The sequence below is a fragment of the Pogoniulus pusillus genome, chromosome 6 (genome assembly GCF_015220805.1).
Source record: "Pogoniulus pusillus isolate bPogPus1 chromosome 6, bPogPus1.pri, whole genome shotgun sequence".
In the NCBI taxonomy this organism is placed as follows: domain Eukaryota; kingdom Metazoa; phylum Chordata; class Aves; order Piciformes; family Lybiidae; genus Pogoniulus; species Pogoniulus pusillus.
The window spans coordinates 9,985,553-10,013,130 of NC_087269.1; the positions used below are offsets into that span (position 1 = coordinate 9,985,553).

The 27,578-nt window shown below is 38.2% G+C and overlaps 1 protein-coding gene across 2 annotated transcripts in view; it reads right to left on the reverse strand.

Moving 5' to 3' along the window:
• Positions 1–1,959: 1,959 nt before the first annotated feature.
• SHOC2 (SHOC2 leucine rich repeat scaffold protein) overlaps positions 1,960–27,578 on the reverse strand; it is a 68,322-nt gene continuing 42,703 nt past the window's right edge. For both annotated transcript variants that reach the window (XM_064144403.1, XM_064144404.1), the window contains 6 exons: positions 16,152–16,282; positions 12,234–12,422; positions 10,279–10,401; positions 8,068–8,205; positions 6,526–6,643; positions 1,960–4,633 (listed from right to left, as the gene is read on the reverse strand). In XM_064144403.1, the coding sequence (XP_064000473.1) occupies positions 4,425–4,633; positions 6,526–6,643; positions 8,068–8,205; positions 10,279–10,401; positions 12,234–12,422; positions 16,152–16,282 (908 nt within the window). In that variant the 3' untranslated portion in view covers positions 1,960–4,424. The remainder of the gene's footprint in view (positions 4,634–6,525; positions 6,644–8,067; positions 8,206–10,278; positions 10,402–12,233; positions 12,423–16,151; positions 16,283–27,578) is intronic.

Below are 27,578 nucleotides of genomic sequence, written 5' to 3' on the forward strand. Positions count from 1 at the left end.
GGCAATCTTTTATATAGACATAACAATCAACATTACAATAATTCAGATTAAAAGTACATTTCTGTAGACTGTTTACACTCTTGTTTAGCTTTTAACCACAAAATTAGCGTGGTCTGATATTTTTCCACAGCAAAAGTCCTGTGCAGTCCTGGTTAAGACCTAAACATCAGAATAATAAACATAATTTTCTGATCCTTGCTAATGGAAAAACAAAAACCATTTGCAGATACTATCATTTGTTTGTAATTGTCCTTACTGTGCCTTGAAGATTGTGTTGTGCAAATTACTGCCAACTGCACATTTCTAATCTGATTTCTAATTAGAAGCTATTCCAGCATGCCAATTTGATACAACCAAGGTGTGATACCGATAGATGAAAATTCTTAGTTGCATTACAGATATGAAGGCTCCCCTGATGTGGGTTTGTACTGATTCAGAAAACTTAATTTATTCAGGGGTTTAAAAGAACAAAACAAACAAACAAAAAAGAGGGGGGAAAATTACCTCTTGGAAGTTTTCTAATTCTTCAATAAAAGGTTTTTTCCAAAGTCCCAGGATTAACGATGATCCGTGAATGCCAGGTGACACAATGGGTTTAAGCGCTAACCAGCTAGACAGTTTGAGTACTCATTCACTAAATTATGTACATGAGCAAACATGACCTTCAAGAAGTCTGAACATGCACTTTCTCACACAACATTAGCAAAAGGTGGACAAAACTGCAGAGAAAACCTAAATCCAAGGGAGGCACTGAAGCAAATACTCCACAACCCAAATCTCTTTCTGAAAACTGTATGTGGATTTCAAAGTCTCCTAGAGCACATCTGGCAATAAGAAAATCACACAACTGTATAAGCCAACTTTACAACCACTGCGTTAATGCCAGACAACTTTGGTGATGAGCTTAAATACGGGACGGCCAGAGAGAGAAGTTTAATGGGTTTACACTGAAAGAAAACATTGTTGCAAAGGATTACCAAACAACTTTCTATTTAGTGAATTTCAAGGTGATGTATGACCAGCATGAGAGTCACAAGAGCAGTTATTCCTTCTTCTCACTATTTAACAAATATCTGATCTGCTTTACACCTTACCAGATTTCATAATGCTATATGATACTATATAGTCTATCATAGAGTAATTTAGCTTGATTCAGAAGAGTGTCTTCATGGGGCACATGTATGTGTACATACTCTTATGTACATACAGGCACAAACACATACGTAATGGAGATTTTGCCTCTGGGCGAGAAACCAAGGTCATGACTTTCATCCTAAGATTGTCACATTTTCCAATAACCCTTGTAAATTATTTCCCCCAGTGTGCCATGGGGCATAAATATTTTATACACGTCTCTGGGAATCACCTGTTTCTCCATCTGGTTTTCAAAGGTGCTGTAAAGGGCTTTCTCCACCTTGTGTACACTTTCATACATGCATAGATACACATATGTATGTACGTATGTATGTACGTATATACACATCTATCAGGATGAAATTCTTTCCCTTCATACTTTACTAAAAACAAACCAGCAAATTCTGATCTGAATGTTACCAGGCATTAAATGCAATTTAGAAACTGTACCACTTAACAGTCCAGCCACCTGGGAAACACAAAGGTCTGTTATATCAGAATGTAAAATTAGTTTGAATGATCGAAACAGCTGGAATGATATGGATCTGTGTATAGATTTAGAAATAAATCCATGTGTAGAAGCATCTACTCCAAATCCACGCCACACATTTAAGACTTTAACTTTGGGGTCATTTTAACAAATTGTTCAAATTCTTCTGACTTGATTTCTCCTGTCCCAGAACTTCTCTCACACTGCTTTTATTCAAGTCTTTCCTAAGACAACTGAAAAAAATTAGCGTTCCCCTCAGAAGGTGTAAAATTAAACTCCTGCAACGGGGCTCAGGATTATCTGGCATTGCAACAACCATACTAGTACAAAGATAGTTTGAAAAAATATCCTGTTTTTAATATAGTCATGAATTAAAACATAGCTTTATTTGTTCCTCTAAGTGTAATGAAAAGAATAGTTTGTTTTTCAAGCGAGAGTAACGAGCACTATTTTGGTAGCTAACTTCTTCACATGAATTTATGTGACAGAGGTTCAGCTCCAATCATACAGTCATCAACCATGTACCTCGAGAAGGTGAATAATCGACATATTTACAAACTAAGCAAATTCAATCCTGTCAGCTCGTAGAAAAATGGGATTGAGAAGCAGACAGGGAATGAGACCAAGATGCTTGAAAACACAAGAGGTCGCTACTTTTGTTTTAAGGAACCGTATCAATTAAACCAGTTTCCTGTAGTGACCTGAGGGCACAAATACAGATTTAGCAGTATGATCAGAAGACAGCTTACAGTCTCAATACCAAGCATTTCAGCATCTTCATATTTTAATACCTTAATGCTGAGAAAGACTAACTTCAGGCAGAACTGCAAGGAACTAGCCTTTCATGAACTACAGTCTAAACTGAAAAGCTACAGTAGGTGTAAAAAAAAAGAGACAAAAAAGGTGGGGGGGGAGACAGAGAGACAGTGTGTGAGAAAGAACAGAACATTACTTAGCAAAATCCAGTGACATCTACAATAGTTTTACAGCATGTTTAAGCCCTCTAAGGTTTTATATCTCCACCTGCCTTCCATTTAAACTTACTCCTTGTTAATGAAAAGACATACAATGAAACAGAATGCAAATAGATCAAAGCAGTGTGTCTGAAGGGTGCCTGAAAGCCAGAAATAATATTACCCAGACTTCTGCACGTGAAATAGCTTTTCCCCTGGCATCAGTTGATTTGATTTTGTTCAAAAGGTACAGTCCTGTAAGTCACACTATTCCAGCAGCAATTCCAATTAATATAAACTGGACAGTTCTGGAGTAACTATGGAATGCAACCACCTTGAGTTTCTACTCTCCTGAAAACAGACAACTTGGCCCTGCAAGTGCAGCAACAGTGTAAATCTCCCTGAAGCATCTTCTGCCTTTTAAACAACCAAGAAAGTCATGATAAAACTGATGTCCACTACTTAAGAGTATTTCTCTTGAGCTACCAACATCTATGCACAAATGAAAAAGGTGCCTCTTTTTTAATAGATCGGTTTAATACTGAAGCAGATAGGATGAAGTTAAGAAAGAATAACCAAGATACTGAACTGAATATTTTGAAGCAAGTGCCCCAGCTGTGGGGAAAAGTGCATTTAGTTCAGCAGCAAAACAGCACAGTGTGAAGATATTGTGCTTGGACACAGAAGTTCCATAATGGAAGGAGGTACAAGGCAAGTCAAGATATAAAACCATAGTACATTGTTAACCGACCTTAAAACTTACATATATTGCAGTGTTTAAAAGTAAGACACATTCATTTATTGTACAAGGACTATAAGCAATCCTCAGAATTGCCTGTTGTAGTTTTATGACTCAAGATTGTAATAAAAATGTACATATATATTATTTCCTTGCCACTTAACTGTACTGTTAGACCTCATAGGGTTGTTACTTCACGAAATGAAAACCACTCTTCTTCACCGAGTATACTCAATGGTTTTACCAATATGAAAAGGTTCACTTGTGCTAGAAAAGACCAACCTCAAAAGGCTCAGTTCAGATATGTTATGCCTGCAACTGATAACTCAGGGAAGCAAGATTTAAAGGAATTCAAGCTTTTTTTTTTTTACCTTTGTCTTTTGTTTTGACTGCATCATTTTCACCTGCCTGTTGTTCTGATGAGTAAATGCTTTTAGTATACAAACCGGCTGATAAAAAGTCATCAGCAGAGGCATAGAAACTCTAGATATGATTGATTAAAACAGAGCAAATCAGAATAAAACAAAATCCAGTGATTTACTCTGACTGTAAACAATATAAAACCACCATTTGCTTCAAATCTCAAAATAATTTAAAAGAAAAAAAAAATCCCAACCTTAGGACACGTGACCCCTTCAGGTTTTGACCCCCCCAAAAAAACCCAAACCAACCAAAAAACAACCAACCCAAAAAAAAGAGGGAGGAAACCAGAAAAAATTCATTATATAAAGGTTATACATTTCTCTTAAGTGAAAGTAAATCTAAGCAGAACTATTTTTGTCCCTTAAATTTAAAACTTTTGAGTTCATTGGCAATCACTTTGAATGAACTGGCATTTCCAGATTATTCAGACAACTTCCATCAAATTCAGCAAAGAAAACTTAAGACAAGCATTTTTTACAGAATTAAAAAAAAAATCTAAATGGCTATGATTCCTCTATTAGCAGAAACACATAATGCAGTCTTAAATTTGCCTTTTTTATATTATTTATATATATATATAATATAATATAAAGCACATATATTATATTATATATACATATACAGACAATTACAACATTAATGCAGTTTGTATTTTGTACAGTGTATTGGACAAATCCGATTCACGTCAGACCATGGCACGATATGGTCCCTGCATTTTTAGGAACTGAATGATGAAGGAGGGTCCTCCTGCAACAATCTGAGGTGGAAGGTGGCTGAGTGGGCAGTTCTCAATACTCATTATAGACAGTTTGCTGCAAAGAGCCAGCTCAAAGGGAAGGCTGTGTAGATTGGGGTTGTCATTCAAATACAGTTCTTCCAGATTCTCCAGTGTACCTGGTAAAAATAAAGCAATACAGAGTAGTATTTTTTGATTCATGCAGGTCATCTTTTAGACAGAAGCTCAAACTCCACTTGAAGTTTCTTTGCTATATACAATCTTGACTCAGTGACTCATCTAAACTCCTATTTCCAGGCACAGCAAATTTTCTGTTCACTGGTGCCTAGGCAAAATCCAATTTGCTTTCGTTTCCCCGCAAAAATATCCACTACTACGATTCCTTTAAATAACAACTGAACTGTGAATACACAGAACAAGAGAACACAGGGAGACTTTGCTGTTACTGTTCAGCCACGTGCTTTGCAGATTTGCAAGCAACTGAACAGTTAACTAATGAGAGTGGTCTAGAAAATCTTTATACCGCACAGCATCTATTATCTCTTTTAAAATATCTCTTCCATACCTTTTATGTAATTAGGACTCATATATTAAAGACCTGAAGCTGTAACTGTAATGTGCCACAGGAAGAAAGGAAGAGACATCCCTGCACAGCAGGGAATTTATGAAATAGAACAAACTCGTGTGAAATTTTTTTCCTGAATTTACATTTTACAACTTGCCTCTGCTTCGGCTACAGCAATACAGATTAACCAGAAGCTGGAAAGCAGAGTAATTTCTTCTTTTCTTAAGACTTCCACTCTTCCACAGCAATCAAAATTAAAGCATGTCTTTGAAAACCAGTCCAAACATACAAGTCCTCCTCAGAATATTCCCCATTTTCCAATCTTATATACCATAAATATCTCCTATAACCTAAAAGACTACTTAATCTTTCACAAGAGAAAGCAGTAGCCAGGGCTTAAGGCACAGAAAACCAGCAAAAATAAAAGTCTATGGAAGAAATAATGAGAAATAGCTGATAGCATGATAGAAGCAGCAGTCACATCTGAAAATACTTAGCTGTTCTCTAATCTGTTAAGAAAACCAACTTTCACAACCAAACTGTACTCCCAGAACAGTATTTCAAGTGTCCTCACCGATTTTAATTACACAGCTCATTTACACAGCAAATTCTCTCCACTAACTTATGAACTAAATTACAAAGCTCCAGATTTAGGTTGTTTTAGGCTCTCCTCACACAGAGACACATAGAAGATAAGCAAAAGCTGTAACGTCACTTCACTAAAGATGCTAGGAGAGACAGACCATGTCTTCCCCATCTGCACATCACTGTTTCTGACCACATTTTGCTTCGTGTAGCTTGTCACATCATGGTTTTTTCTCCACTTAACTTCAGGGCTCAGAATGATGCTCTGGACCTACATACTTTTGACCAAATATGAAAAAACTGTGGGCTCTCAGTTCTAGATGTTCTAAATCTCACTCAATGCCTCAGTAGAGAAAAAGAATCCTATTCCTCTCTAGCTTTCTGTAGATTTCCTCCTTTTCACTTCCTTTTCTTAGCTCATCAAGGTGGAAAACAATGTAATGATCTACAGACAGAAGTGCATGTAGAGGACTACTGGCAGAAACATTTGCATCAGCTGTCTACACCTTATTGCAAGGTTTGTCTCTACACATGGATTTAGAGTAGCATCAAAACAGGTGCTACTTCCAAAAACAGGTTTATGAAGTTGAGTGATCAACAATACAAGAAGTGTGGGATACTTTACAAAGAAAAAGAATCTCAGCATTGCAAGTTAATGTGTGTTCAGTGCCTTTCTACAGAAGAACTGCAAAAAGCTAGGCCGTCCATGTCACTACAGCTCAGCAAGGTAAGGATCACATCCTACAGTGCTGTTCCTGTGGCACATGCTTCACATCAGGCTGCATAAATCTAGACGTTTCAAATGAATTTTGTGGCCTCAGCAGGGTAGATACCTATCTTATGTGTCAGTAACTGCTTTGGCTCAGGCCCATGGCATAAAACCAGAGAAAAAGATCTTACCAATTTCCTCAGGCAGGTGTGTAAGAAGATTCTCTCCAAGCCCAAGGTGTGTCAGATTGGTAAGGTGACCAATACCTCTGGGAAGTGTGGTCAGCTGATTATTAGTGAGAACCAATTTCTAAGGGAAAAACATATTTAAAATTAAAAATAAACCAAACTTACTTATCTCTGCTTTGAATGACAGCAAACAACAAGATATATACTGATAAATTGATGGGTTCCAGTCTCCTAACACTTGAACAGAAACTTCTTTATCTTTCAACAACATTTCAGGCATCTTTTAAGCATCACTAAACCCAACAATAAAATTTGGCATAGTAAAACATGCACTGAAATAAGAAAGCTTTCAGGAACATGACTGATCCCAGGGATCAGTACTGGCTCCAGTTTTGTTCAATATCTTTATCAATGATCTGGATGAGGGCATTGAGTGTACCCTCAGCAAGTTCACTGATGATATGAAACTAGAGGGTGGGCTGGCTGACAGCCTGTCAGGTTGTGCAGCCATCCAACAAGATCTGGACAGGCTGGAGAACTGGATGAAGGCAAACCACATGTCAATAAGGACAACTGCAGTGTCCTGCATCTAGGGAGGAATAGCAACAGGCACCAGTAGAGATTGGGAGCTGCCCCGCTGGAAAGCAGTTCCATGGAGAAAGACCTTGGAGTCCTAGTTCTGCATGAGAGATCAATGTGCTCTTGTGGCCAAGAAAGCCAATGGCATCTTGGGGTGCATCAGAAAAAGTGTGGCCAGCAGGTCTAGGGAGGTTCTTCTCCCCCTCTACTCTGCCCTAATGAGAACGCACTTGGAATACTTTGTCCAATTTTGGGCTCTCCGGTTCCAGAAAGACAAGGACCTAATGAAGAGAGTCCAGCAGAGAGCCACGAGGATGACTGAGGGACTTAAGCATCTCCCCTGTGAAGAGAGACTGAGAGACCTGGGGCTGTTTAGTCTGGAGAAGAGAAAACTGAGAGAAGATCTCATCAATGTGTACAAATATCTGAGGGGTGGGTGTCAAGTGGATGGGGCCAATCTCTTTTCACTGGTCAGCAGCAATATGATAAGGAGCAATGGCTACAAACTGGAACATAGAAGGTTTCACCTCAACATGAGGAGAAACTTCTTTACAGTGAGAGTGACAGAGCACTGGAATAAAGAGATTGTGGAGTCTCATTCTCTGGAGATTTCAAAACCTGCCTGGATGCATTCCTGTGCAAACTACCCTAAGGGATACTGCCTTGGCAGGGAGGTTGGACTTGATAATGTCTGGAGATCCCTTCCAACCTCTAATGTTCTGTGAAAGCTACTTCTGTATTGATAGTACAACAGCTGAACTCCCCAAAATCTGTTTGTTCAGCATTAACTGATGAATCTGGGCAAGAATTAGTAGGGACAGATTATGGATGAAGTTGCACAAGCTTATTAACTGTTGGTTCTACGTCCAGTCCCAAATAGTTTTCCTCAACAAACCAGCTGTAATTAAATCAGTATGGTGTAAATAAAGGACATCAGATGTTTATCTTGACTAGTTATTGTTTCACCTGCAGATCCTTGAGGTAAGCTATTTCATTTGGCAAGGATTCCAGTTTGTTTTCCTCTAGATCTAACTCTCGGAGTTTCCGTAGATTTCCAATTCCATGGGGAAGTTTCTTTAGTAGATTGTTTGACAAGATAAGAACCTTTAAAAAAACCAAAACAACAGAACACACAGAATTTCAGCAACACAATAAGTAAAGAACAAATTAAGACAGGTTCTTTTTACATTTCCAAGTAAAACAGCCCAGGATTAGTCTACATATAAATGATGGAAGCAAAATGAAGAGAGTAAAACAAAAAAGTGTGGGGTTTTTTTTCATTTAAATAAAAGGGGGCTTCATTTTTTTTAAATAAAATCCATGATTAACTTTTTCTTTAAATGTCTCTAATGACAGACATACACAGGTGTGTTAAAGAATTCTTTTACGTATTATTTTATATCATAATAAGTGCAGAACAAACCCCAAGAATACGTCATTTCTTAAAATGGGCAAACAAAAGCCATCAAGCCATCCCTTCCTGGAGTTCCTTATCATTTTATTGTGCTTCCTTATAGCTATCTCATAATCAAGCTTTATACTACTTGCTGTGCTTGTCAAGTCCTTCTTAAAATGCTTAGTATTTCCTCTTCCACCTATGTCCCTTTGCTTAGGAGAACATCAAGTAAACACACAGATTAGTGCACCCAAGCAGAAACCCTGCATCAGTATCCACTGGCTTTCCAAAATGGTCTCCTATCACACATCTGCCTCTACTACAACATTATCCACCTGTTTTAACTCTCCTCTTTCAGTTGATCATTCACAAAATGTATCCTTATTTGCAGTGTCAATTAACAGAGTTATTTGTTATACCACAAGCAAGTTAACAGGGCTTATGCTAGCATACCATTTTTTCCTCCTTAATCTTACAGCCCTAAGTAGTAATCGAGCCTGGTAACTACCCAGCAAGTAGTAAGGGAATTCATTCCTGATCAAATAATGCTATTATCTAGGACGGTAGCATGTATTATCTAACATAAGTATACACAAAAGCACCCAATGTGGACTCTCATCCTAGCCACACACAACTCCCAGATGAGTCAGCCAACTTGTATCAACTCTCACTAGCTTCATGTAACATGGAAGCATCAAAGGCAGGAACAGAATAGAAAACAAGGCTAAAATCAAAGTGAAAATAAAAATAAAAGCCAAAGTTTAAGCATTAGCACAAGCAGTATTTTGGTGGCCTTCCTTTACACGCTATAATATACACAGAGCAAGAATAGTAATGTTTTAATCACACATCAAGAAACAAAGGCAGGAACAGAAAATATTACCTACATGCAATGCAGCTGACCTAGCACTGCTGTGGGAAACTTCACTTTTGTGTAAACACTGCCCAAGTAGTTTTTTGTATCTGATTCCTAATTACAGTGAAAAATAATGCTAAAGGGTCCATGGACCGTGCAGCTCTCCAGCTTTGGCAGCCAGCAGACCACCAGCAAATCCAGGCTAGTAACTTCCCAATCCTATCAATCACAGTCTTAAAGGTAACTGGGCCATGGAACAGCTCTTACTCTGCCACATCATCTTCACCCTAAACCACAGCAATTATTGATTATTCAGAGCAGCAGTCACACTGGAAATGTGCAACTTTAATAGGCCACTTGCTATTGTCCATCAGGTTTTCCCCAGCAACTCATCGGGGTTACAAAGTTCCCTCAATTGCCTGAACCTTTATGTCCCTCCAACACAATTCAGTCTGTCTCTGCTGATAGTACCTTGGGAAAGAGGACTAAGGGACACAACAGATTTAGTTCATAGATTCAACCTATGAGTTCTTAGCCTTCAAAGAGTTCCTACCCGGCTGCTTACAAGGTTCAGAGCACTACATTCAAGTCAACTCACTACATCAACTTCACTACATTTTTCTGATCCCAGCTGTTTCCACGCTGGTCTCTCCAGGAATTAAAGTGAGTTACAACACTAACTTTCTGTTAAGAAACATGTGTGTGCTTAGCCCTTTGTGAACAGACACTCATACAGAGCCTAAAGAGCAACATTCAAAAAGCTGCTGACAACAACCATAAACAGAATGCAAATCATCTAATTAAAAAGCATATGTACCTGTATTTATTTGGCTTTATTTGACCCCAAAGTAATGTTACTTAAACCCAAAGCAGAGAGCACCTATTTGTAGAGATTCACTTAGCTGTTCGTTTATATTCTTCTCACCTCAAGAGAAACAAGCCCAGATACATCCTCAGGGATTTTGGTGAGCTGATTAGTCGCTAAGTTCAGTTCTACCATACTAGTCCAAGTCCCAAAGTCCAGGGGGAGAGAGGTCAGCTGATTGTCCTGTGATTTAACATATCAAACATTTAGGGTCTGTGCTTTCAAGAAGCTGGCACAGCATCTGAGAGGTTAAGCAAAGTGCTTACAAAACACTTCATAACAGAATAGCCTATAATTAAATCAGAATAAAATATTGACAATTAGCCAAACTTTTTTTTTTTAATTCCTCCAAATAAGGGGTCTCGACCTGGAGTTACAGAATTGATTTTGGGTCACTAACAGGAACTGAAGTGGAAAAATTAAAAACACATAATTCTCAAGATTTGACACATCCCAGTAGCTGAATCTGTGTGTATGTGTGTCCTTTCTTGGTTGAATACGGTGGAGGCTGGGGGCATAAAAAGAGAACACAAAAATTGGAATCTTGCAAATATATGATTTGTTAATAAATAAAAGTAACAAAACCAACCAATCAAAAAAAATCAAACCTCTCACCCTACACAAAAAGAACGAGCTAAAAAACCCACAAACCCCAAATACACAAGGAAAATAAATATATCTTAATGGCTCAGAGTCAAAGCATCTGCAATTACATCTTACTGCTCAAAATGTCAATACAAAATTTGATCTAGACCAGACACCACAGAATCTAAAAAAAAAAAAACAAACCCAAAACTCAGGTCAAAGAAAGTCCTGGTAAACAGAGCTACAAATGGATATGTGATAAAAAGAGTTTTAACACAGACTGAAAATTTACCGGTGCTAAAAGACATTCTAAGGTATTTTAGAACTTAGCTACTGCTCAAGATTTTTTTTTAATAATTTAGGAACCTGAAATAAACCTACTGATAGGAAATACATCAGCTCTTTTCCCTAGGTCTCTATTCAGTGTACTTAGCACAGACTTCAAGATTCTTTTTCTGTGCTCCACAACTACTGAAGAAAGTTGAAAGTGTTGAAAATAGATATTAAAACTATTTATATATGTGTGTATATATATAGTTTAAAGTTATACATAATTTATATATATGTGAGTGGAGGGCCACAAAAATGATCAGAGGGCTGGAGCACCTCTCCTGTAAGGACAGGGCACAAGAGTTGGGGCTTTTCAGCCTGAAGATGAGAAGGCTTCGAGGAGACCTTGGAGTGGCCTTCCAGTATCTGACAGGGGCTACAGGAGGGCTGGGGAGGGACTATTTACAAAGTCTTGTAATGACAGAATGAGGAGTAATGGGTTTAAACTGGCAGAGGGGAGATTTAAACTAGAGGTTAGGAAGTAGTTCTTTCCAGTAAGGGAGGTGAAACACTGGAACAGGTTGCCCAGGGAGGTTGTGGATGCTCCCTCCCTGGAGGTGTTCAAGGCTAGGTTAGATGAGTCGTTGAGTGACCAGTTCCAGGGGGAGGTGTCCCTGTCTATGGCGGGGGGTTGGAACTGGATGATCTTTAAGGTCCATTCCAATCTAAACCATTCTATGATGTAAGTTGAAAGGTGTTGAAATAGTATACTAAGAAATAGGTTTTTTTTTCTTTACATAGTCTTGTTTATAATCTAAACTGTAACAGTACGGGGGAGGTGGAAAGATAAGCAACTGTACATGCTCATATCTCATGTATATATTCAAGAACTTTGTAGCCAACTTCCTTGTTTTCAGTGTTCAAACTCAAGCAAATGTTACAAAAGCTTAACAAACAAAAATAAAGACAAATAGCATCAATACCACTTTGAGAGTACATTTTTTAAACCAATACAGGAGTTTTTCTATACGTGACAGCAGCAGGGTCCATTTCAGCATAATAAATTCATTCCTTGTATCATTAAATTTGCCAAAAATTGTGGAGCAGCAAACAGTGCTCCTCATTTATTTGACACACACCAACATGTTTCTGTGTCTCACCTTCATGTTCAGCTTGCTTAATACTTTAGCTCTAGAGAAAATTCCAAAAGGGATTTTATTGATGCGGTTGTGCTCCATATTGAGGGAGTAGATTGTGGAGAACTGGGATGGGCCACCCACGGGATAGGACTGGAAGCAGTTCCTGGCCAGTGTTAAACTAGTCAGTTTGACGAGACTGGATAAAAGACCCTGTAGAGACAAGAAAACCACCCAGAAACTTAGGACAGATTTATTTGAATACATGTCTTTTCCCTCGTAAGTGTAACCGAAATCATCTTCCCTCTCAAGTCCCTCCTCTAAGTAAGTGTCACAGCACACAAACCAGTGTTAAAGTTGACAAAACTTCCATCAGCAACAATCTCTCTTCACAGCCATCAGTCTTTACCTTATTTCCCCACCTTTGCCCTTACATACTGCCAAAAAAAGTCCAAGGGAAGCATTTGGAAATTCCAAATTTCAAAAATGTTCCTAAAACATTATTAGCCCATCTTTTTTTTTTTCCCTTCTCCCCTTAAGAAATGAAAAGCAAAAAGCATGGAGTTAAACTGGATAGCAATGGTTGCCCCTTGAATCCAGTCTCGCTTCATTTCACAATCTAATTAGATTCTAAAATCTCAGCAGTACAGACCTCAGAGTGTACCTGTTAGTTGTGTGCCAAGCACGTTGCTGGAACTGTGGGGATGAATAATGAGATCTAAATTACTGCTGAAGTATCACCTTTGCTTATTACTATGCCAACTTGGGTTCAGCCCCATTTTCTTAAGTATTAGAGAAGCTGGAGATTTATGCGTGGTGTTCCATGCTATAAATAATGCAACATCTACAATCAGGAGTAAGTGCTAACAAGATAATGATGCCAACCATATCCTTAATGTCAGTATTTCTGGATTGCAATTTCAGTGCTAGCTTCACTGTAAAAGTTTTAACAACCTGGCTTTGCTCTTTCTCTGCTGGTGTTCTTTAGCTACTTTTCTATGCAGTTTATTAACATCATTGTAAATAAACCAAGATTAAATAGAGACTTGTCTACAAGTCATGGCTAAAACATTAAGCACTGAAATACAATCCAGAGGGGGGCATCTTGACAAATATTGGTGAAGCAATATTCCCCCTGAAGATAAAAAAATGGATCTCCAAATCAGTACTCATCTAAGCTAATCATTAACTAGCATTCTCTTCAATTAGGAAATACTGTTTCTAGCTATACATTAATTAACAGATATTCTTTGTCCTAGGGTTAGGCAGTCCCCAAGCTCTGTTACAAACACACTTTATTGCTTCAAATGGATCTTGGCATTTCAAAATGCCATTTTTGAAGCTTTCATATAAAAAAAAATATTAAAAATGTTAGCTCATACACTCTAATAGCCTAAAGTAATTAAACACATTTGAAGGGAAGCAAGAGAGCTTTGGCATTAAAAGAGAACAATACTCTCATATCTGTGAGAGCTGTGGCAGTGCTGTCTTCTCCCAGTCCATCCTTTTAAGATGAAATATTTATTAGGCACTGAGTCAGCAACTTCAGCTATGTTTTGAAACTCAGAAGTTCCTTCAACAAATACAGCTCTTTGTACTATAGCAAAGAATCATTTTACTTTAAACAGATTGCAGTATAAACTATACACTTCTGCAGGGTAGTGGCTTAAGCGTTCACATACTGCTGGCAAATACACGTGAAGAAGGCAGCTCAGTCACAATGACTTAACATCTTACAAAGAAGCAATCACCCCTCACATTAGCTTTTTGCTCTTATAATCACAATTGCTTTACTAACACATTTGGGCGGGGTGGCTTGTCTGAGATCTCAACTTAAAATCAGACCAGTGCCTTTCAGTCAACAGCATTTTCACTGTTTTCAGTCTATCATGCTGAGTACAGAAGTTTAATTGAAGGAAAATAGTTGCTTCCTGCACTTTGTTCCTATGAGTACTTTGCCTAAGTAAAATCAGAGAATTGTTTCTAAGATTGAGTCCAGTCACCAACCTAATACCACCATGGCCATCACCAAATTCTTCTTTGGTTTTATTTATTTGGTTATTGTTTTGTTATTTGTTTTGTTTAGTTGTGGGGGTTTGATGGTTTTTTTTCCCCCTTACTTCCATATATAGTTTCCTATATACCTCTTTATATAACATTTTAACACACAACTAGGGGTGGGGTAGGTGGAAATAACATCTTGCAGTTTCCACCATCACTAAACCAGAACAGAATATTGTGTCTTGAAGCCCTTATCTCAAAAGGTTTTAAAGCAATGGAAGAAATATCCAAAATAAGAATTAATCACATCAGGTTTTGATTTGTAAGAGTAATTCTTCCTGTGCACTAATGCTTCAAGTATTTTTCCCCAAATGTTAGTAGCGTCAAAGCATACAGCATGCAGCTCAGCCTCTCACACTCTGCTGCCCTGATAGTCTCAAGAAATTAAGAAAACTAAAAGGTTTACAAGTATAACTCAGCAGTTTAAGCCATTTCAAAGTTTGCAGACATTAAGGCCTGTAACCAGGTCTAGTTGTCCAGGACTGTAAAACTGGAGTCCACAGGGGCATCTTTCAGACAACTCTAAAGAAGGAGTTTAGAAAAATACACAGATGCACCAGGCCCTTCTGCCTCTTCATCCCAGACTAGCAAACACTCTGTTCAGGGAATGTGTTAATTGAAGAGAGTGACAAGGTGGCTCCAGAACTTCTAACTATGGACATTTTCCTTGGTTTCACACAATGCTTGGAACAAGAGAGACCAAGATGAGAACTGAGTGCAGCAGCTATGAAAAGCAGGAAAACAGATTTCTCCTCCCTTTGTCCTATGATCCTCACAAAGTCACCAGAAATGGAAAATTAGGCAAATTTTTATTTTACATAACTGTAAGTGTGTCAGTGAGCTGCCAGATTATATCACAGTGGAACCAACAGCACAGTTTTCCACATTAAAATGCAGTTGTGACAAGGTTTACAGGGTTCACCAACTCTCTTGAGGGTCATTCTTGCTTCAATTAGATGGGGAAAGAGATACCCCATTTTTTTGTTTTCTACACCTTACTTCCATGAAACAGAAGTGCTTACAAACAGTTATTTAGCTTGAATGGTGGGAACTCAAGGTCCTCATTTAATGTTTCCTAAAGAGACAAGACAGCAAACAATCATATGCATTGCTACTCCTTCCAACTGAAGTTGTATCTGGAATACTGTGTCTAGTTCTTGGCTACTCAGTTCAAGAAGGACAAGGATGTGCTTGGACGAATCCATCGAGGAGCCACAAAAATGACTGAATGGAACATCTTCCTTAACAGCTGGGTCTCTAGCTTGGAGAGGAAGAGACTGAGGGGGTGGCCTTGTTAATATTTATAAATATGTAAAGGGTGAGTGCCAATAGGATGAAGTCAGGCTTTTCACAGTGATGCCAGATAACGGGACAAGGAGCAATGGGTGGAAGTTGAGGCATAGGAAGTTTCATGTAAACATGTGGGAATTTTTTTTCATTGTAAGGGGGGCAGAACACTGGAACAGGCTGCCCATGGGAGTTGTGGAGTCTCCCTCTCTGAAGATATTCAAGACCTGCCTGGATATGGTCCTGTGTGATCTGGTATAGATCACAGGAGGATGTTAGGGGCTGGAAGTAACCTCTGGAGATCATCCAGTCCAACTCCTCTGGCAGAGTAGAATCCTGCTCTGCCAGGGGGGTTGGACTGGATGATCTTTTGAGGTTTGTTCCAGCCCCTAACGATCCAATTCTGTGATACCAATTAGATACACCCAACGTGAATAAATTACAGTATTTTATATTACACAGATGTAGATTAAAACAAAGAGTACTCCATAGAGTTATGCAAGATGAAGTAATTTTATGTGGTACAATCCCTCTACAAAACACCAAAGCCTTACAACAACATTCCCTCCCCAGTCCACTCCCTCTAACTCTCACCTCTGGTAAAGTAGAAATGTTGTTGTTCTCCAGGTTCAGTTCATCAAGTTCACTGCACTTTGCTAAAGACTTCGGAATTGCTGAGAGCCTGTTGTACCTCAGGCCAAGACGACTTAGACTGGACAGATTGCCTAAAGTAGGAAACAGATATTAACACATCATTAAATTAACACAAAGGTGCAGAACGAAGTCTGACTTCTGCTTTTTCTGTTGTCTTACATTCTGCACTTCAGGTATTTCGTACGGTGAAATGGATCCATCATCCCAGAACAGGAGAGGCACATACTGCAGTGCTTTCCAACACTTAATGTAACCGTGCCAAAGTAGATGGTGCATATTACTATAAGCAAGCAAGGCTTGTGTTGTATTAGAAAAGTCTGTCTATCCTCATCTTTCTACCAACAAAAACCTGTAAAATTTGTTCAGATGCCCCCAAGATGACTTTTACAAAGTACAAGTAGCATCACTCAATGCAATGACGCATATTACCAGAACTTGGGCGTACATCACACAGCTCTCAAGGTCCTGGCAAAACAGTTTCCTCTGCAGGGGGACAAAAATACTTTACCATTCTCCAAAAGCAACAAAGTCTTTAAAAACTAATAGGGAAAACAAACAATCAAACAAAAACTTTCCAGTTTTCTGAATGATACTGAAGGAAGTTTGGAGAAAGTCCACAAAAATCTGGATAACAGAATATGTAAAAGTATTTCTGACTACTGCCAGGCCAGCAAGCCCAGTTGATAAATTGGAACTTGAAAATTTTCCATCTGAAGCTCCCTTGAGCTCCAGCCTTTAATAAATACTCAAGACCAAAATCAACTGCTGGATGATGTCATTGATCCATAGGGTGCTGGGGCATTTAGACTCTCCTGCAGGTATTGCAAGACCCTGAACTTCACTGAAAAACTGACTATGATGAACAGATCTTAGTCTTCTGGCTCATCCCTACAATCAGAACACGTCTGTGCACATGTATACACCACACCAGTGGAGCTTGTGAACAGATTCACACAATCAAATCAATTCCCTGTAAAACATTTGCTATTTCACATGCATCTTCAGAATCACTCATGGCACAACACATTTGTTCTGCAAATTGAAGTACCAGAAAGACACATTAGAAAAGAAACATAAGATTTAACAAATGGTAGCAGGAACAACCAGAAATCATTTAAAAATATGAAGGGAGTTTACTATGTACAGTCTAACTACTCACTAAATGAAGGCTACATTAATGTTTGTGCATACATCCTTTACATCCTTATACAAAGGTTATTGAAGGAGCAAATCTAGGCTATTAAATATTCTTGGAAGCAAAGGATGAAAGAGAGAATGAAAATAAATACAAACACTACAACAGGATCTCTAGAAAAAGGAACAGTCTCAACAACAGAAGTGGCAAAATACCAAACTTGGTCAGAATACACTGCAAGAATAACCCTTCATTACTGAGTAGCTGGGAAGAGAGCTAAGGAAAAATGGAACTTGACAATGTTGTATGATTTGCTGTAGTTACTAAAATGGAGATTCACAAGAGCAGTGAAAATTAATCCCCCCCCCCCATAACTACAAACAACAAAAATACACCAAACCCCCCCAAAACAAATCAAACGAAGTCCACGTAACAACTCCCAGACAAAAACCCACCACACTACAAAATAACACCATCCCAAACATCCCAAATAACCCAAAACTCATAGAGAATAAAAATTACCCAAGTCTCAGGAGATCAAGAAAGAAAACACAATTAATTTTCAGTGTATATCTGATATTTAGCTGACAAACAGCAATAAATTTCACACAGTATTGTCAGCAGCTAAACAAAAGTTGAAACAATTTGTAACCACCCCGAGTTGCTTAACTAGTAGTGTTTGCCATGGGGATTTTTATTTGTACTTTTTAAGTGCTTGCTTTCTGAGCAAGTATACAATCAGCTTTTGTAAAAGCAGCAAATAAAAGTCCTTAACAACAAGAACAGTAATTTAAAGTCCAGGGCTATCAATATTGCTCTCTAGTGCACAAATCTTCATCTACAATGAATAATCTTGCAGTCAATATATACTGTAAGAGTTTATATGAGAATAATATAGAATAATTGAGATCTATTTTTGATCCTAAAATCCACTAATATAAAGATGTACCTTTGTATGCAAGGTGGCTATTTCATGGTCTACTTGGTGAGATCTGGCACTGCTGGCTGTATAGGAAACTGACCTTACCTCATATGATAGACATTCCTATTGCAAAGCACCAAGATCAATCAAGATTTGGTGTTCTAGGATTGGACAAAGCATAGACTTCACTGCATTTCTCTGAACTGTTATTGAATGCTTTACTAATTAAAAAGACTTTGCACAAAAGAAAGTATCAATCTTCTATTGGTTTTCAGTACTTAAACCTCAAGTTAGATGCTGATTTGGATTTTTCAGGAAAAGAGAAGGAACAGGGAACAGCTCAAGCAGACAGTATGATGCCAACTGTTGCTTAGCAATATGTCTCTATGCCAGTTCCCAGATTGTGAGCACAGGTTGTATGTGTATGGCTTTCTTCCTACTAGCAATGTGGCATTTCAGAAAAATGAAACAAGGCAGCCAGCAGAGAGAGTCAAACTGTACCATGATTTTCCAAGAGAGAATGACACACTTTGGCTATCTTCATGGCATTACCAGAAACGCAGCATAAACTGCATGTCCCAGTATTTTTTCATTGTCATAAGTAGTATTTCTCATTAGAGCTTTATCACTGTTTCTCTCCTAGGTATCTTTCTTCTCCGTGGGAAAGGCATGCAAAGGCCAAAGGTGTGCCCTAACCCTGCATGCACCACATTCCCTATGACTTATACACACCACAGCGCTAAACAGAGCTATTCCTGAGCAATATTTCAATTACAGCTTAATCAGTTACACCTTTCCGACTGCTCCTGGAAGAGCTGTCCTGCACCCAGCTGCTGTAGGCAGTACCTTCTCACTTCAAGACATACCTTATTTATAGATTATTTATTCTTCTCTCAACAAGACTCAGGTATCTTTCCACCCTCATCAGAGTTCATATTCACAACTCATTTTGAAAGCACTGCAGTGAGAAACCCTTATCAGCTTTTATTTTCACATGCTGGACAGGACAGATCTTTGTCTCTCCAAAAAAAAAGGATAATCTCTAGAGTGTTTATCCTGCTCAATATGTTAAAACTTAGCTTTTTTTGCTTCATTGGTTCTTCTCGTGTTAAGGAATGCTCAGTACAATGGTAAGATTTGCCTCCATGGTTCAGTGGACAGCTAGCTAACACCCTCAGAACTCCTCACCAACTCTCTGACCATCAAGTGACAACCTTCAGCTTATAATGGAAACTATTACAAGTTGCAAAATAGCACACCTTGTGCATTATACAATCAAAAATAATTCCATTTACAACTTCTTGAGCTCAGGATTACCTAGATGATACTCATATTGTGAGCTGCTTAACAGTGACTGAAATCACCTCCATCTTCTGCAGTTCAGCTACTGGTTTCTGAGATGGCACCATACCAGGGAATCAGCTGAGTGCTGTCAGGTTAAGTCTAAGAAATAATGCAAGGCAAAAAATAATTGATCATGATCAACTCAGTCATGCAGTCCTCAGGATTATTTGTGGTTGCACTTCTGTCACTGAAACCATACCTCAGTGGTTCCTCTAAAATAGCCCCTCTCACAAAATGTAACACTAGATGTACATGAACATGACAGTTTGATAACCCCGCCTAAAAAGCAGCTACCACCAGGAAAAGCAACATGCATATCCCCTTCCAACTTGTTTTCCCTGGGAGCCCATTACAAAATACCTTGTAAAACTCAACTGCCCTATCCATTAGTACTTCTGAAAATAGGACACTACAGCCTAAGTCCTCAACACATGGCCAGCCTAAGAAAGTCACTGAAAAGATGGTTTAGTTCAACTTTTAGCACAGTCACTCTTGGGAATAAAGCTTCACACAAACACATTGTTTCAGGTTCATTTTCTCACTAGCAAAGCATACTAACACGCATCAGTGGGGCTCCACTTTGGCCAGCTCTCAGGTTTGAAGCACCATATTTAGAGGAGAGAAGCCATTGACATGTTTAATCTAACCTCTTGCCAGAGAGCAAAGCATGATGCAGAACTCATAATCATGTCATTGAAGTGATTGCATATCTTAGAGTTAGCTGTTTGCTTTACATAGAAATTAATTAAAATTAATTAAAAACACTAAGTTATAGAGGCTATATAAGAGGCTTTAAATAGATTAAATTCTTTAATAAATGTACCTCAAAAATATTAGTCAAAGAAACCCCAGGTGTTTGCCAATCCTAAACCAAAGGGAACACCAGAAACAAAGCAGAAAACCATGATTACAGAAGCCTTATTTTTAGAAAGACCACCTGAAGGGGTTCTGTGGAGTATTTAAAAAATCAAGAAAAAAGAAAACTGGTTATGTTGAATAATATAAAGAAATCCAAATTTCTAATTCAAAGTCCTACCAGTGTTTTTTAAAGCAAGTTGCAAATGTTCTTTTCTGATGTTTACCAGACCTCTTCTCTTCTCTCCCTCACTTAAAATAATCCTTAAATGAAGGGTCATTACTTAGTGTGAAATGTTACTGCATAGTAAATAGAAGATGGAATAAGCAGTCTTCTTTTATATAACTTAGCTACTTTCCTATCGGGACCAGAACCATCAAATCAATTTAAAATATGTTGACTAGAGAAAACTCTTCTGCAGATAACACTAAAAATACAAACTGGGCTTGCAAGAGCCATGCACATCAAAAGTCCATTAGATTTTAATCAGAAGTACACAAGAATCTCAGCACACAATAGAAAACTGCAATAACTTGCTAAAAACAACATGGCACTACAAAATATTACTGATAGCCTAACTTCTATAAATGGTCTTACATTTTCATTTGCTAAACTTTGCATACAAGTAGCCACCTATTAAAGAACATGTTTTAACATGACCTCACATTACTCTCATGTCTGCAGCTCATTTAATTCACTAAGGGAAATTCTTCTAAGATAAATTGCTGGTTTACATACAAAAGATACCAGGTATCATTTTTAACAAATAGAAAGCAAGAAGTACATCCAAAATTAATTAAAAACAAACCTGATGTTAGGAAAAAAAACAAAAACAAAAACAACAGAAGAAAAGAACCACCAAACAAACCAACCAACAAACATAAGAAACCCACAAAGAAACAAAAAAACAACCATGAATGAAGCCTAATGCTCTACATTGCATTGATCTTGTGAGAATTACATCCTTGCTACAAATGACAATATGGAAGAAAAAAAAAAAAAAAAAAAAACAACAAAAGAGGTTCAATGAAAATATTACAAAGTAGGTGGGACCTCAGGGCCTTAAAGGAGGTGAAAATTGTATAGGAGAAACTAGACAAGCTAGAGACGGTCAGCTATGGATAGAGATTAACACTGTGCCTGTCAACACTGCTCCTAGTCTGAAACAGCTGTCAGAAGATGCCTATGTCATGCTTTGCATTTACTACATAATATTTTCCCCTAATATTTGCCATACTCCCTAACAACTACTGAAGAGTTTCAGAGATTTTTAGGGGAGAGAAGCTGTAGACATGTTTAATCTAATCTCTTGCCAGAAAGCAAACCATTTCCCCACAATAGATCTAGATTAAAATGAAAGGCTTCAGATAAACCTTTTAACCTTCAGTTGTGCTCCACTAGCAAAGACAACATCTGCCAACGTCTAGTACAATAACAACGCTAAAGGACCAGTCCTTCGTCATGAAGGTGATATCAGCAAGCATGTTGCAGAGGAAAGTAGAACAAAATACTCATCTGATCTGGGGGCAACTCCTTCCTACCAAAATCTATAGCTTTGTATGGACACAAACTCACATCATCAGTCAATCATCCAAGTAAAGACAAATCCTTTCCACAACCTGCAGGGCTGGAACTTCCCTAACATTTCATATGCTCTGGTTAAAAGATGATGGTTTAGGAAAACTTGGAATGGACACAGAAAGGTTATGACAGTGGTAGGGCAACCACTCAGGAAAATGGCCAAAAAGAAAATAGAATCTTTCCTGATCGTTGAAACCAACTATCAAAGCCAAACCATGAAATGTAATTATACTCTTCCAAATACAAAGGTAATAGTTGGACACAACACAAAGCTTAACATACAAACCTTGCATTTTAATGGTTTACAGTGAAGTGATTTCTAGAGTATTTTAGTTTTTCTTTTCTGCCACCACTCCCTCCTGATACACCAGGCCAGTGTAGGAGGCAGACTCAGACTCACAAATTACAAGAGTCAACAGGGTCCTTCATTTTTCATCCTGCTCAAACCAAAGTGCATTATCCTCTTTATACAAAGTCCAGGAATGCTCATAAAGATGTTATCTATTAGAAAGCTATTTAACATTACTTTAAAATTAATTCCTACCATTCTTACTGGTTGAAATACCATCTGAAGACAGTCAGAGATTTCTCTATTTTCATTCTAACAGTAGCAACTAGAGAGAGGTTTTCCATCATTATTTCAAGATTAAGGCTCAAGTGTAATCATGTCAGTAGTTACTTATTTTTCAATTCTGATTCAAGACCATAATCATTGCTAACTGCACACATGTGAAAGACGCATGCAAGATGCTGGCGAAACCTAAGTGATGGAGGCTCAAGTATCTGACATGCACCATGCACAACACCTGAATGAGGCTAGAGAGCACATGTTGCTAAAACTGTGTAAGCTATGAAAATTCAATTTCATTTAACATGCATTCAGCAAAATGCATGTAACTAATAGACCTGCTTGTCACAACTCTGATGTGCTTGCTCCTTTGAATCATTCGGCCTTTGTGTCTGCTTCTTACATAAAGAAATTAAGATAATTGGCTCCTTTCTGCAGTATACAAATTTCATCTGGGAAAATGCTGAACTACAGTTATATCTATACGTACAGGTCTCTGCATCTAATTACTATGTGATGCCATATACTTTCACTACAGTAAACTGTCCCCAACTGAGTTTTACCAGGAAGAATATCCAAAATATACAATAAAACTAATCTTTTCATAAATACACATCAAATCGATTAACTAAGGAGTAATAAACTGACAGAGGCCAGCTTAACCTACACAGGAAAAAAAACAAGCCAGTACATGTGTATTTGATTTTATTGAGCTTGCATTAGAGATTTTTTTACTAAAATGAAAAGATAAATTAAAATGAGATTAAAATTATACCAAAAAAAATACAAACCCACACTGCAACAGAGACAAAAGTAACACTTAGGACTTATTTCAGGCCATCAATGCAACTGTTGCACTTTACTAAAATCATATTTCATACACTAATACAAGGCAACTAAAATGCATTTCATTATTTTCATTGGTAGACTCATTTTCCCTTTCAATTGAGTACTTAAAACATTTCTGTGAAATTAAAGACTTAAATAAATGTAAATCACACTACAAGAACAGTTTATATCTGACTGGCAACACAGAATAAACATTAATCTTTCCTAAGTGATAGATGTGTTTAATTTTTTAAGTCTGTTCTACGAGAACATGAAATGTATAACACACAAATATAGACTTCTAATTTTAGCCAATTAAGAATGTGAGAGTTCCTGTATAATGAACAGAGATCCATCTAGTATATCCTCTCTATAAAAAATAATGCCCAAAAGCAGACACTAAGAGAAGAACCTAAGAAAATAAGTAAGCACATTCTGAAACTTTCCCAAGAGCCAAGGGAAAATTCAACAGCGTGTGGCTCAGCAACTTCCCAAATTTAGAAGCATCTGATACATTTTTCTTCTGCATAATTGTCACATTGCCGTGTGAGCTTTTAACATCTACAGCAACCTGTGTGAACGCTGACACCCAAGCACTCACCACCCATCGCAAGCAATACAGTCTGCTTTTCACTGGTGTGAGCTTGACACCTCGGTTTTACCTCATCCCTCCCGCTCTGCTGTTGGAGGAGGCAGTGTGCAGTCACTTCCCACTTACCCTCTCTTGCCACTCACTATTTTCTAGCCAGTTTCACTGCTTGATATTTACTAAGCCTAGAATTGAAGCCAAAAAGAAACAGAAGCTTCATTCCCTTTATGAGAACACAAGGAGAACCAACGCAGGCATGAGAACAAAAGAGTGGGAGCTACTGCTTTGTACCAGATAAAGAAAAGGCTGAGCTTATTACAATTGCCTGATGCTAGCAGAATCTAATTAAAAATGTTTCATTAACAGCACAGTCCGAGAACAAAACCTTAGACAAAGCACTGAAAGCTGATCAGATCTCCCAAAGCCTAGTGAAACTGGCTTGAACCTGCAAAGTACTAAATGCTCACAGACAAAAGCATCAGGTCATGTGCTTAAATTTTAAGAATATAAATATTGCCATCAAAGCTGGAGCAGGAGCCTATGCACTTTGCTCCATTAGAATGGTGAGTAATTAGCAATATCCAAAGCCATCAGTCACATATGATCACCCCTGAGCACTGAGGTAGCTGCAAGCACTCTGCTGGGTCTCACCAGGACCAGCACATGTGACAGATGTCTCAGAATAAGACTTCTTCAGCTTCTGCTAAATCTGCTAAACCTTTCTACAGAGACCTCTTTACTGGAACTTCTAGAGGCTAAGAGCTCTCAACCACAATTTGCATAGCCTGGGCTGTACCAATTACATATGGTCAGTTCTGGTCAAGATGCTTCGTGTTGTATCAACAATGTTTTAAAAGCACAATAGTGCTCTCAGAGGTACCACTGGGTCTGAACAGGTTAACAGCCTAGTTTGCAGCACAGTTTTAACCAGCAAAAATAGCAAAGCTACTCCACATAATATTTGCTTTCCTGAGAGCTGTGGTTTCAGCTTCCAAGCTAATCTGTCACAGCGAAGGGCAGGAGTGTGGCTTTGAATATGTCTATCATCTTCCTAACTGTCTCTTAGGAACAGTGCTGTGTCAGACACTGGAAAGTGTGTCCAGTGACAGAATTTTTTGTGCTTTTAAAGCATCATTTTGGAACATTTACAACAGACTGTTCTTTTCCTTATTAAAATGTCTGTTGCCATAAATGTCCATGAATATGGCACATTTAACTATAACCAAACTGCACACGTAAACACCCAAAAGTAGAGAATTACAAAACAGATGAAGAATCTGATTTTTTCTAGTAAGGCTACAATTCTGTTTCTGTTGAATTTCTTTCTCAAGTAAGTGTTTCTGTGCTTTTAAATAACAAATTGTGAACACATTTGTACAGAATGCTAAAATTAAAAGTTCAAATACCACAATGTGGTATTTGCAGAACAACATTTTCTAAGCTAGCTTGCAACTCAAAGAAACACTTTACTCCACCCTAAATTTGCTTTCTCTCCATCTCAACAGCCCAACTATTAATTTCAATATAAACAGTATGTTCTTCACCCTTTTTTGTATATCTTTTAGATATATTAGTGTGCCAGCTAAGTATACAGAGATAAGACATAGTGTCAATAAAAATAGATAAGGATTTAAAAAAACAAACATGGGGGGGGGGGAATCTGCAATTAAATCACTAAGCCACTAAGACCTCACTACACTTTTGATTCTAGAGACTGCTGAAATGTGCTAAGCTGTTCTACAAAGCTCATTTGTCTTACGGGAAGTGATCTAATATACAAAGTAGTTTACCATTTTCAATCAACAGAAATACAGATATGAATGTTTTAAGCCAGTATCTATAAAGCAAGACATTAGGTCACTTCCTGACAACCAATATCTAGAATCTACATGTGTTACTGCATGAAAGCATGCTTATAAATTGTTGGTTGAAATAAGAACTTGGTATTTTTACAGAGTGGGTATATTGCCTCTGCTATCTCTGTAATCGTTACTGATACTTAATCCCTTCCCTGTCATTCCCCTGCAAGTCACCTTCCAACATCCCCTCTCCTCTCACAGCTATGTCCCATTTCAGCAAGATTTGGAGAGTAAGCTTTCCTTATCTCTTTTGTTCTGGCTCTATTTTTTTAATAACTATTATTATTATTTTATTTTTAAATTAGCAGACTTGGAAGTCTTCCTGTAGTAAATTTAGTTAGACAGTCCAGCAGTGAATTTAAGATGCATTTTGCATGGCTTGGTTGACTGGGGTTGTTTTATTTAGGTTGATTGGTTTGAGGAGGGTGGGGTTTTGGTTGCCTTTTTTTCATGGTTTTCTTGTCTAGTGGGGGCAGGGTGGCTTGTTTTGTTTTGCTTTGGATTTGTTTTGTCGCTGTATTTTGGGGGGAGGAGGGGTTGCAGAGAGGAGAAGGGCAGAGGGAAGGGGTCCTTGAGGTGGGGAGAAACAGAAATGGAAGCAGATTGTTGTTTTTTAATTCAGCTTGACGAAAGCATCCTTCTCAAGAAAAACATCAAGCCTCCATCAAAATGGTGTTGATGGTAGCAGAAGTTATAGACCTAGCAGTAATGGAATTTGCTCCATAACAGGAGGCTCATAGTACATTAAATATTTACAGTGAGCAAATGTGCTTGACATTTTTAGGACCAGGTCTGCGACCCCCACCAGTTTGGCTGAAACGCACAAACATTTAAGAGCACTTTCACATCAAGTGTAGTGAAACCTGGCAGCATGGAGAATTTGCAAGGAAAGTCAGTTGTACCAAACAGGAGATAGATATCTGTGAGCAGGGAAGGAGACAGAAGCTGGGGCGAGATGGAGCGGGCTGTCCAGCAGCCACGCTGAGCAACACATGCCAGGCCGCCACGCGCCATTTACCCGCTGGGCTTTTCCAAGTACTCGAAATCTCTTGCTGAACAATTCTAACCACAAAGCAAGCTGTAATCTAAAAATCAAGCCACAACTTGCTTTAATGTTGAACCAAAACTGTGATGACTAAGAAATAGAGCCAAAGTTGCTAAACTGGCTACAGCTGCCTCTTCTGTAACATGCATAAATATAGGTTGATCATTATCATTTCAGACAGAGATTAAAGTTTTTCCCTTCAGTATTCAGTTCAGTCTGCTTGTGAACTACACATGGCACAAATATTGTTTTCTAAGTTTTCACTTTGAACAGGAGCACTCAGTTACTACAGGCTGGTCAGTACAAAAATTTTCTAGCAGAGCAAAAACTGAACCAGTGTAAGGTTAAAGACAAGAGAGTGCAATTCTCTCCCTTCATCTGTCTCTGGTGGTTTGTTGAGCTATACGGCACCGATGCTCAGCTCAGATAAGCATGCAAGGAGATAGCTCTATACACTTTTTTACATTGTAAAAACAATGCAATAGATAAACAAAGCAGACAAATCTAGTCCAACTAGGTATGAACCTGACTCAATACAAACCACACAAGCTTACAATAACTTTCTGAAGAAACAGATGAGTCCAAACTATCTTGATTGCATAGTCAGCAATTTCCTATCTATCAGAAATGACTCAGCTGT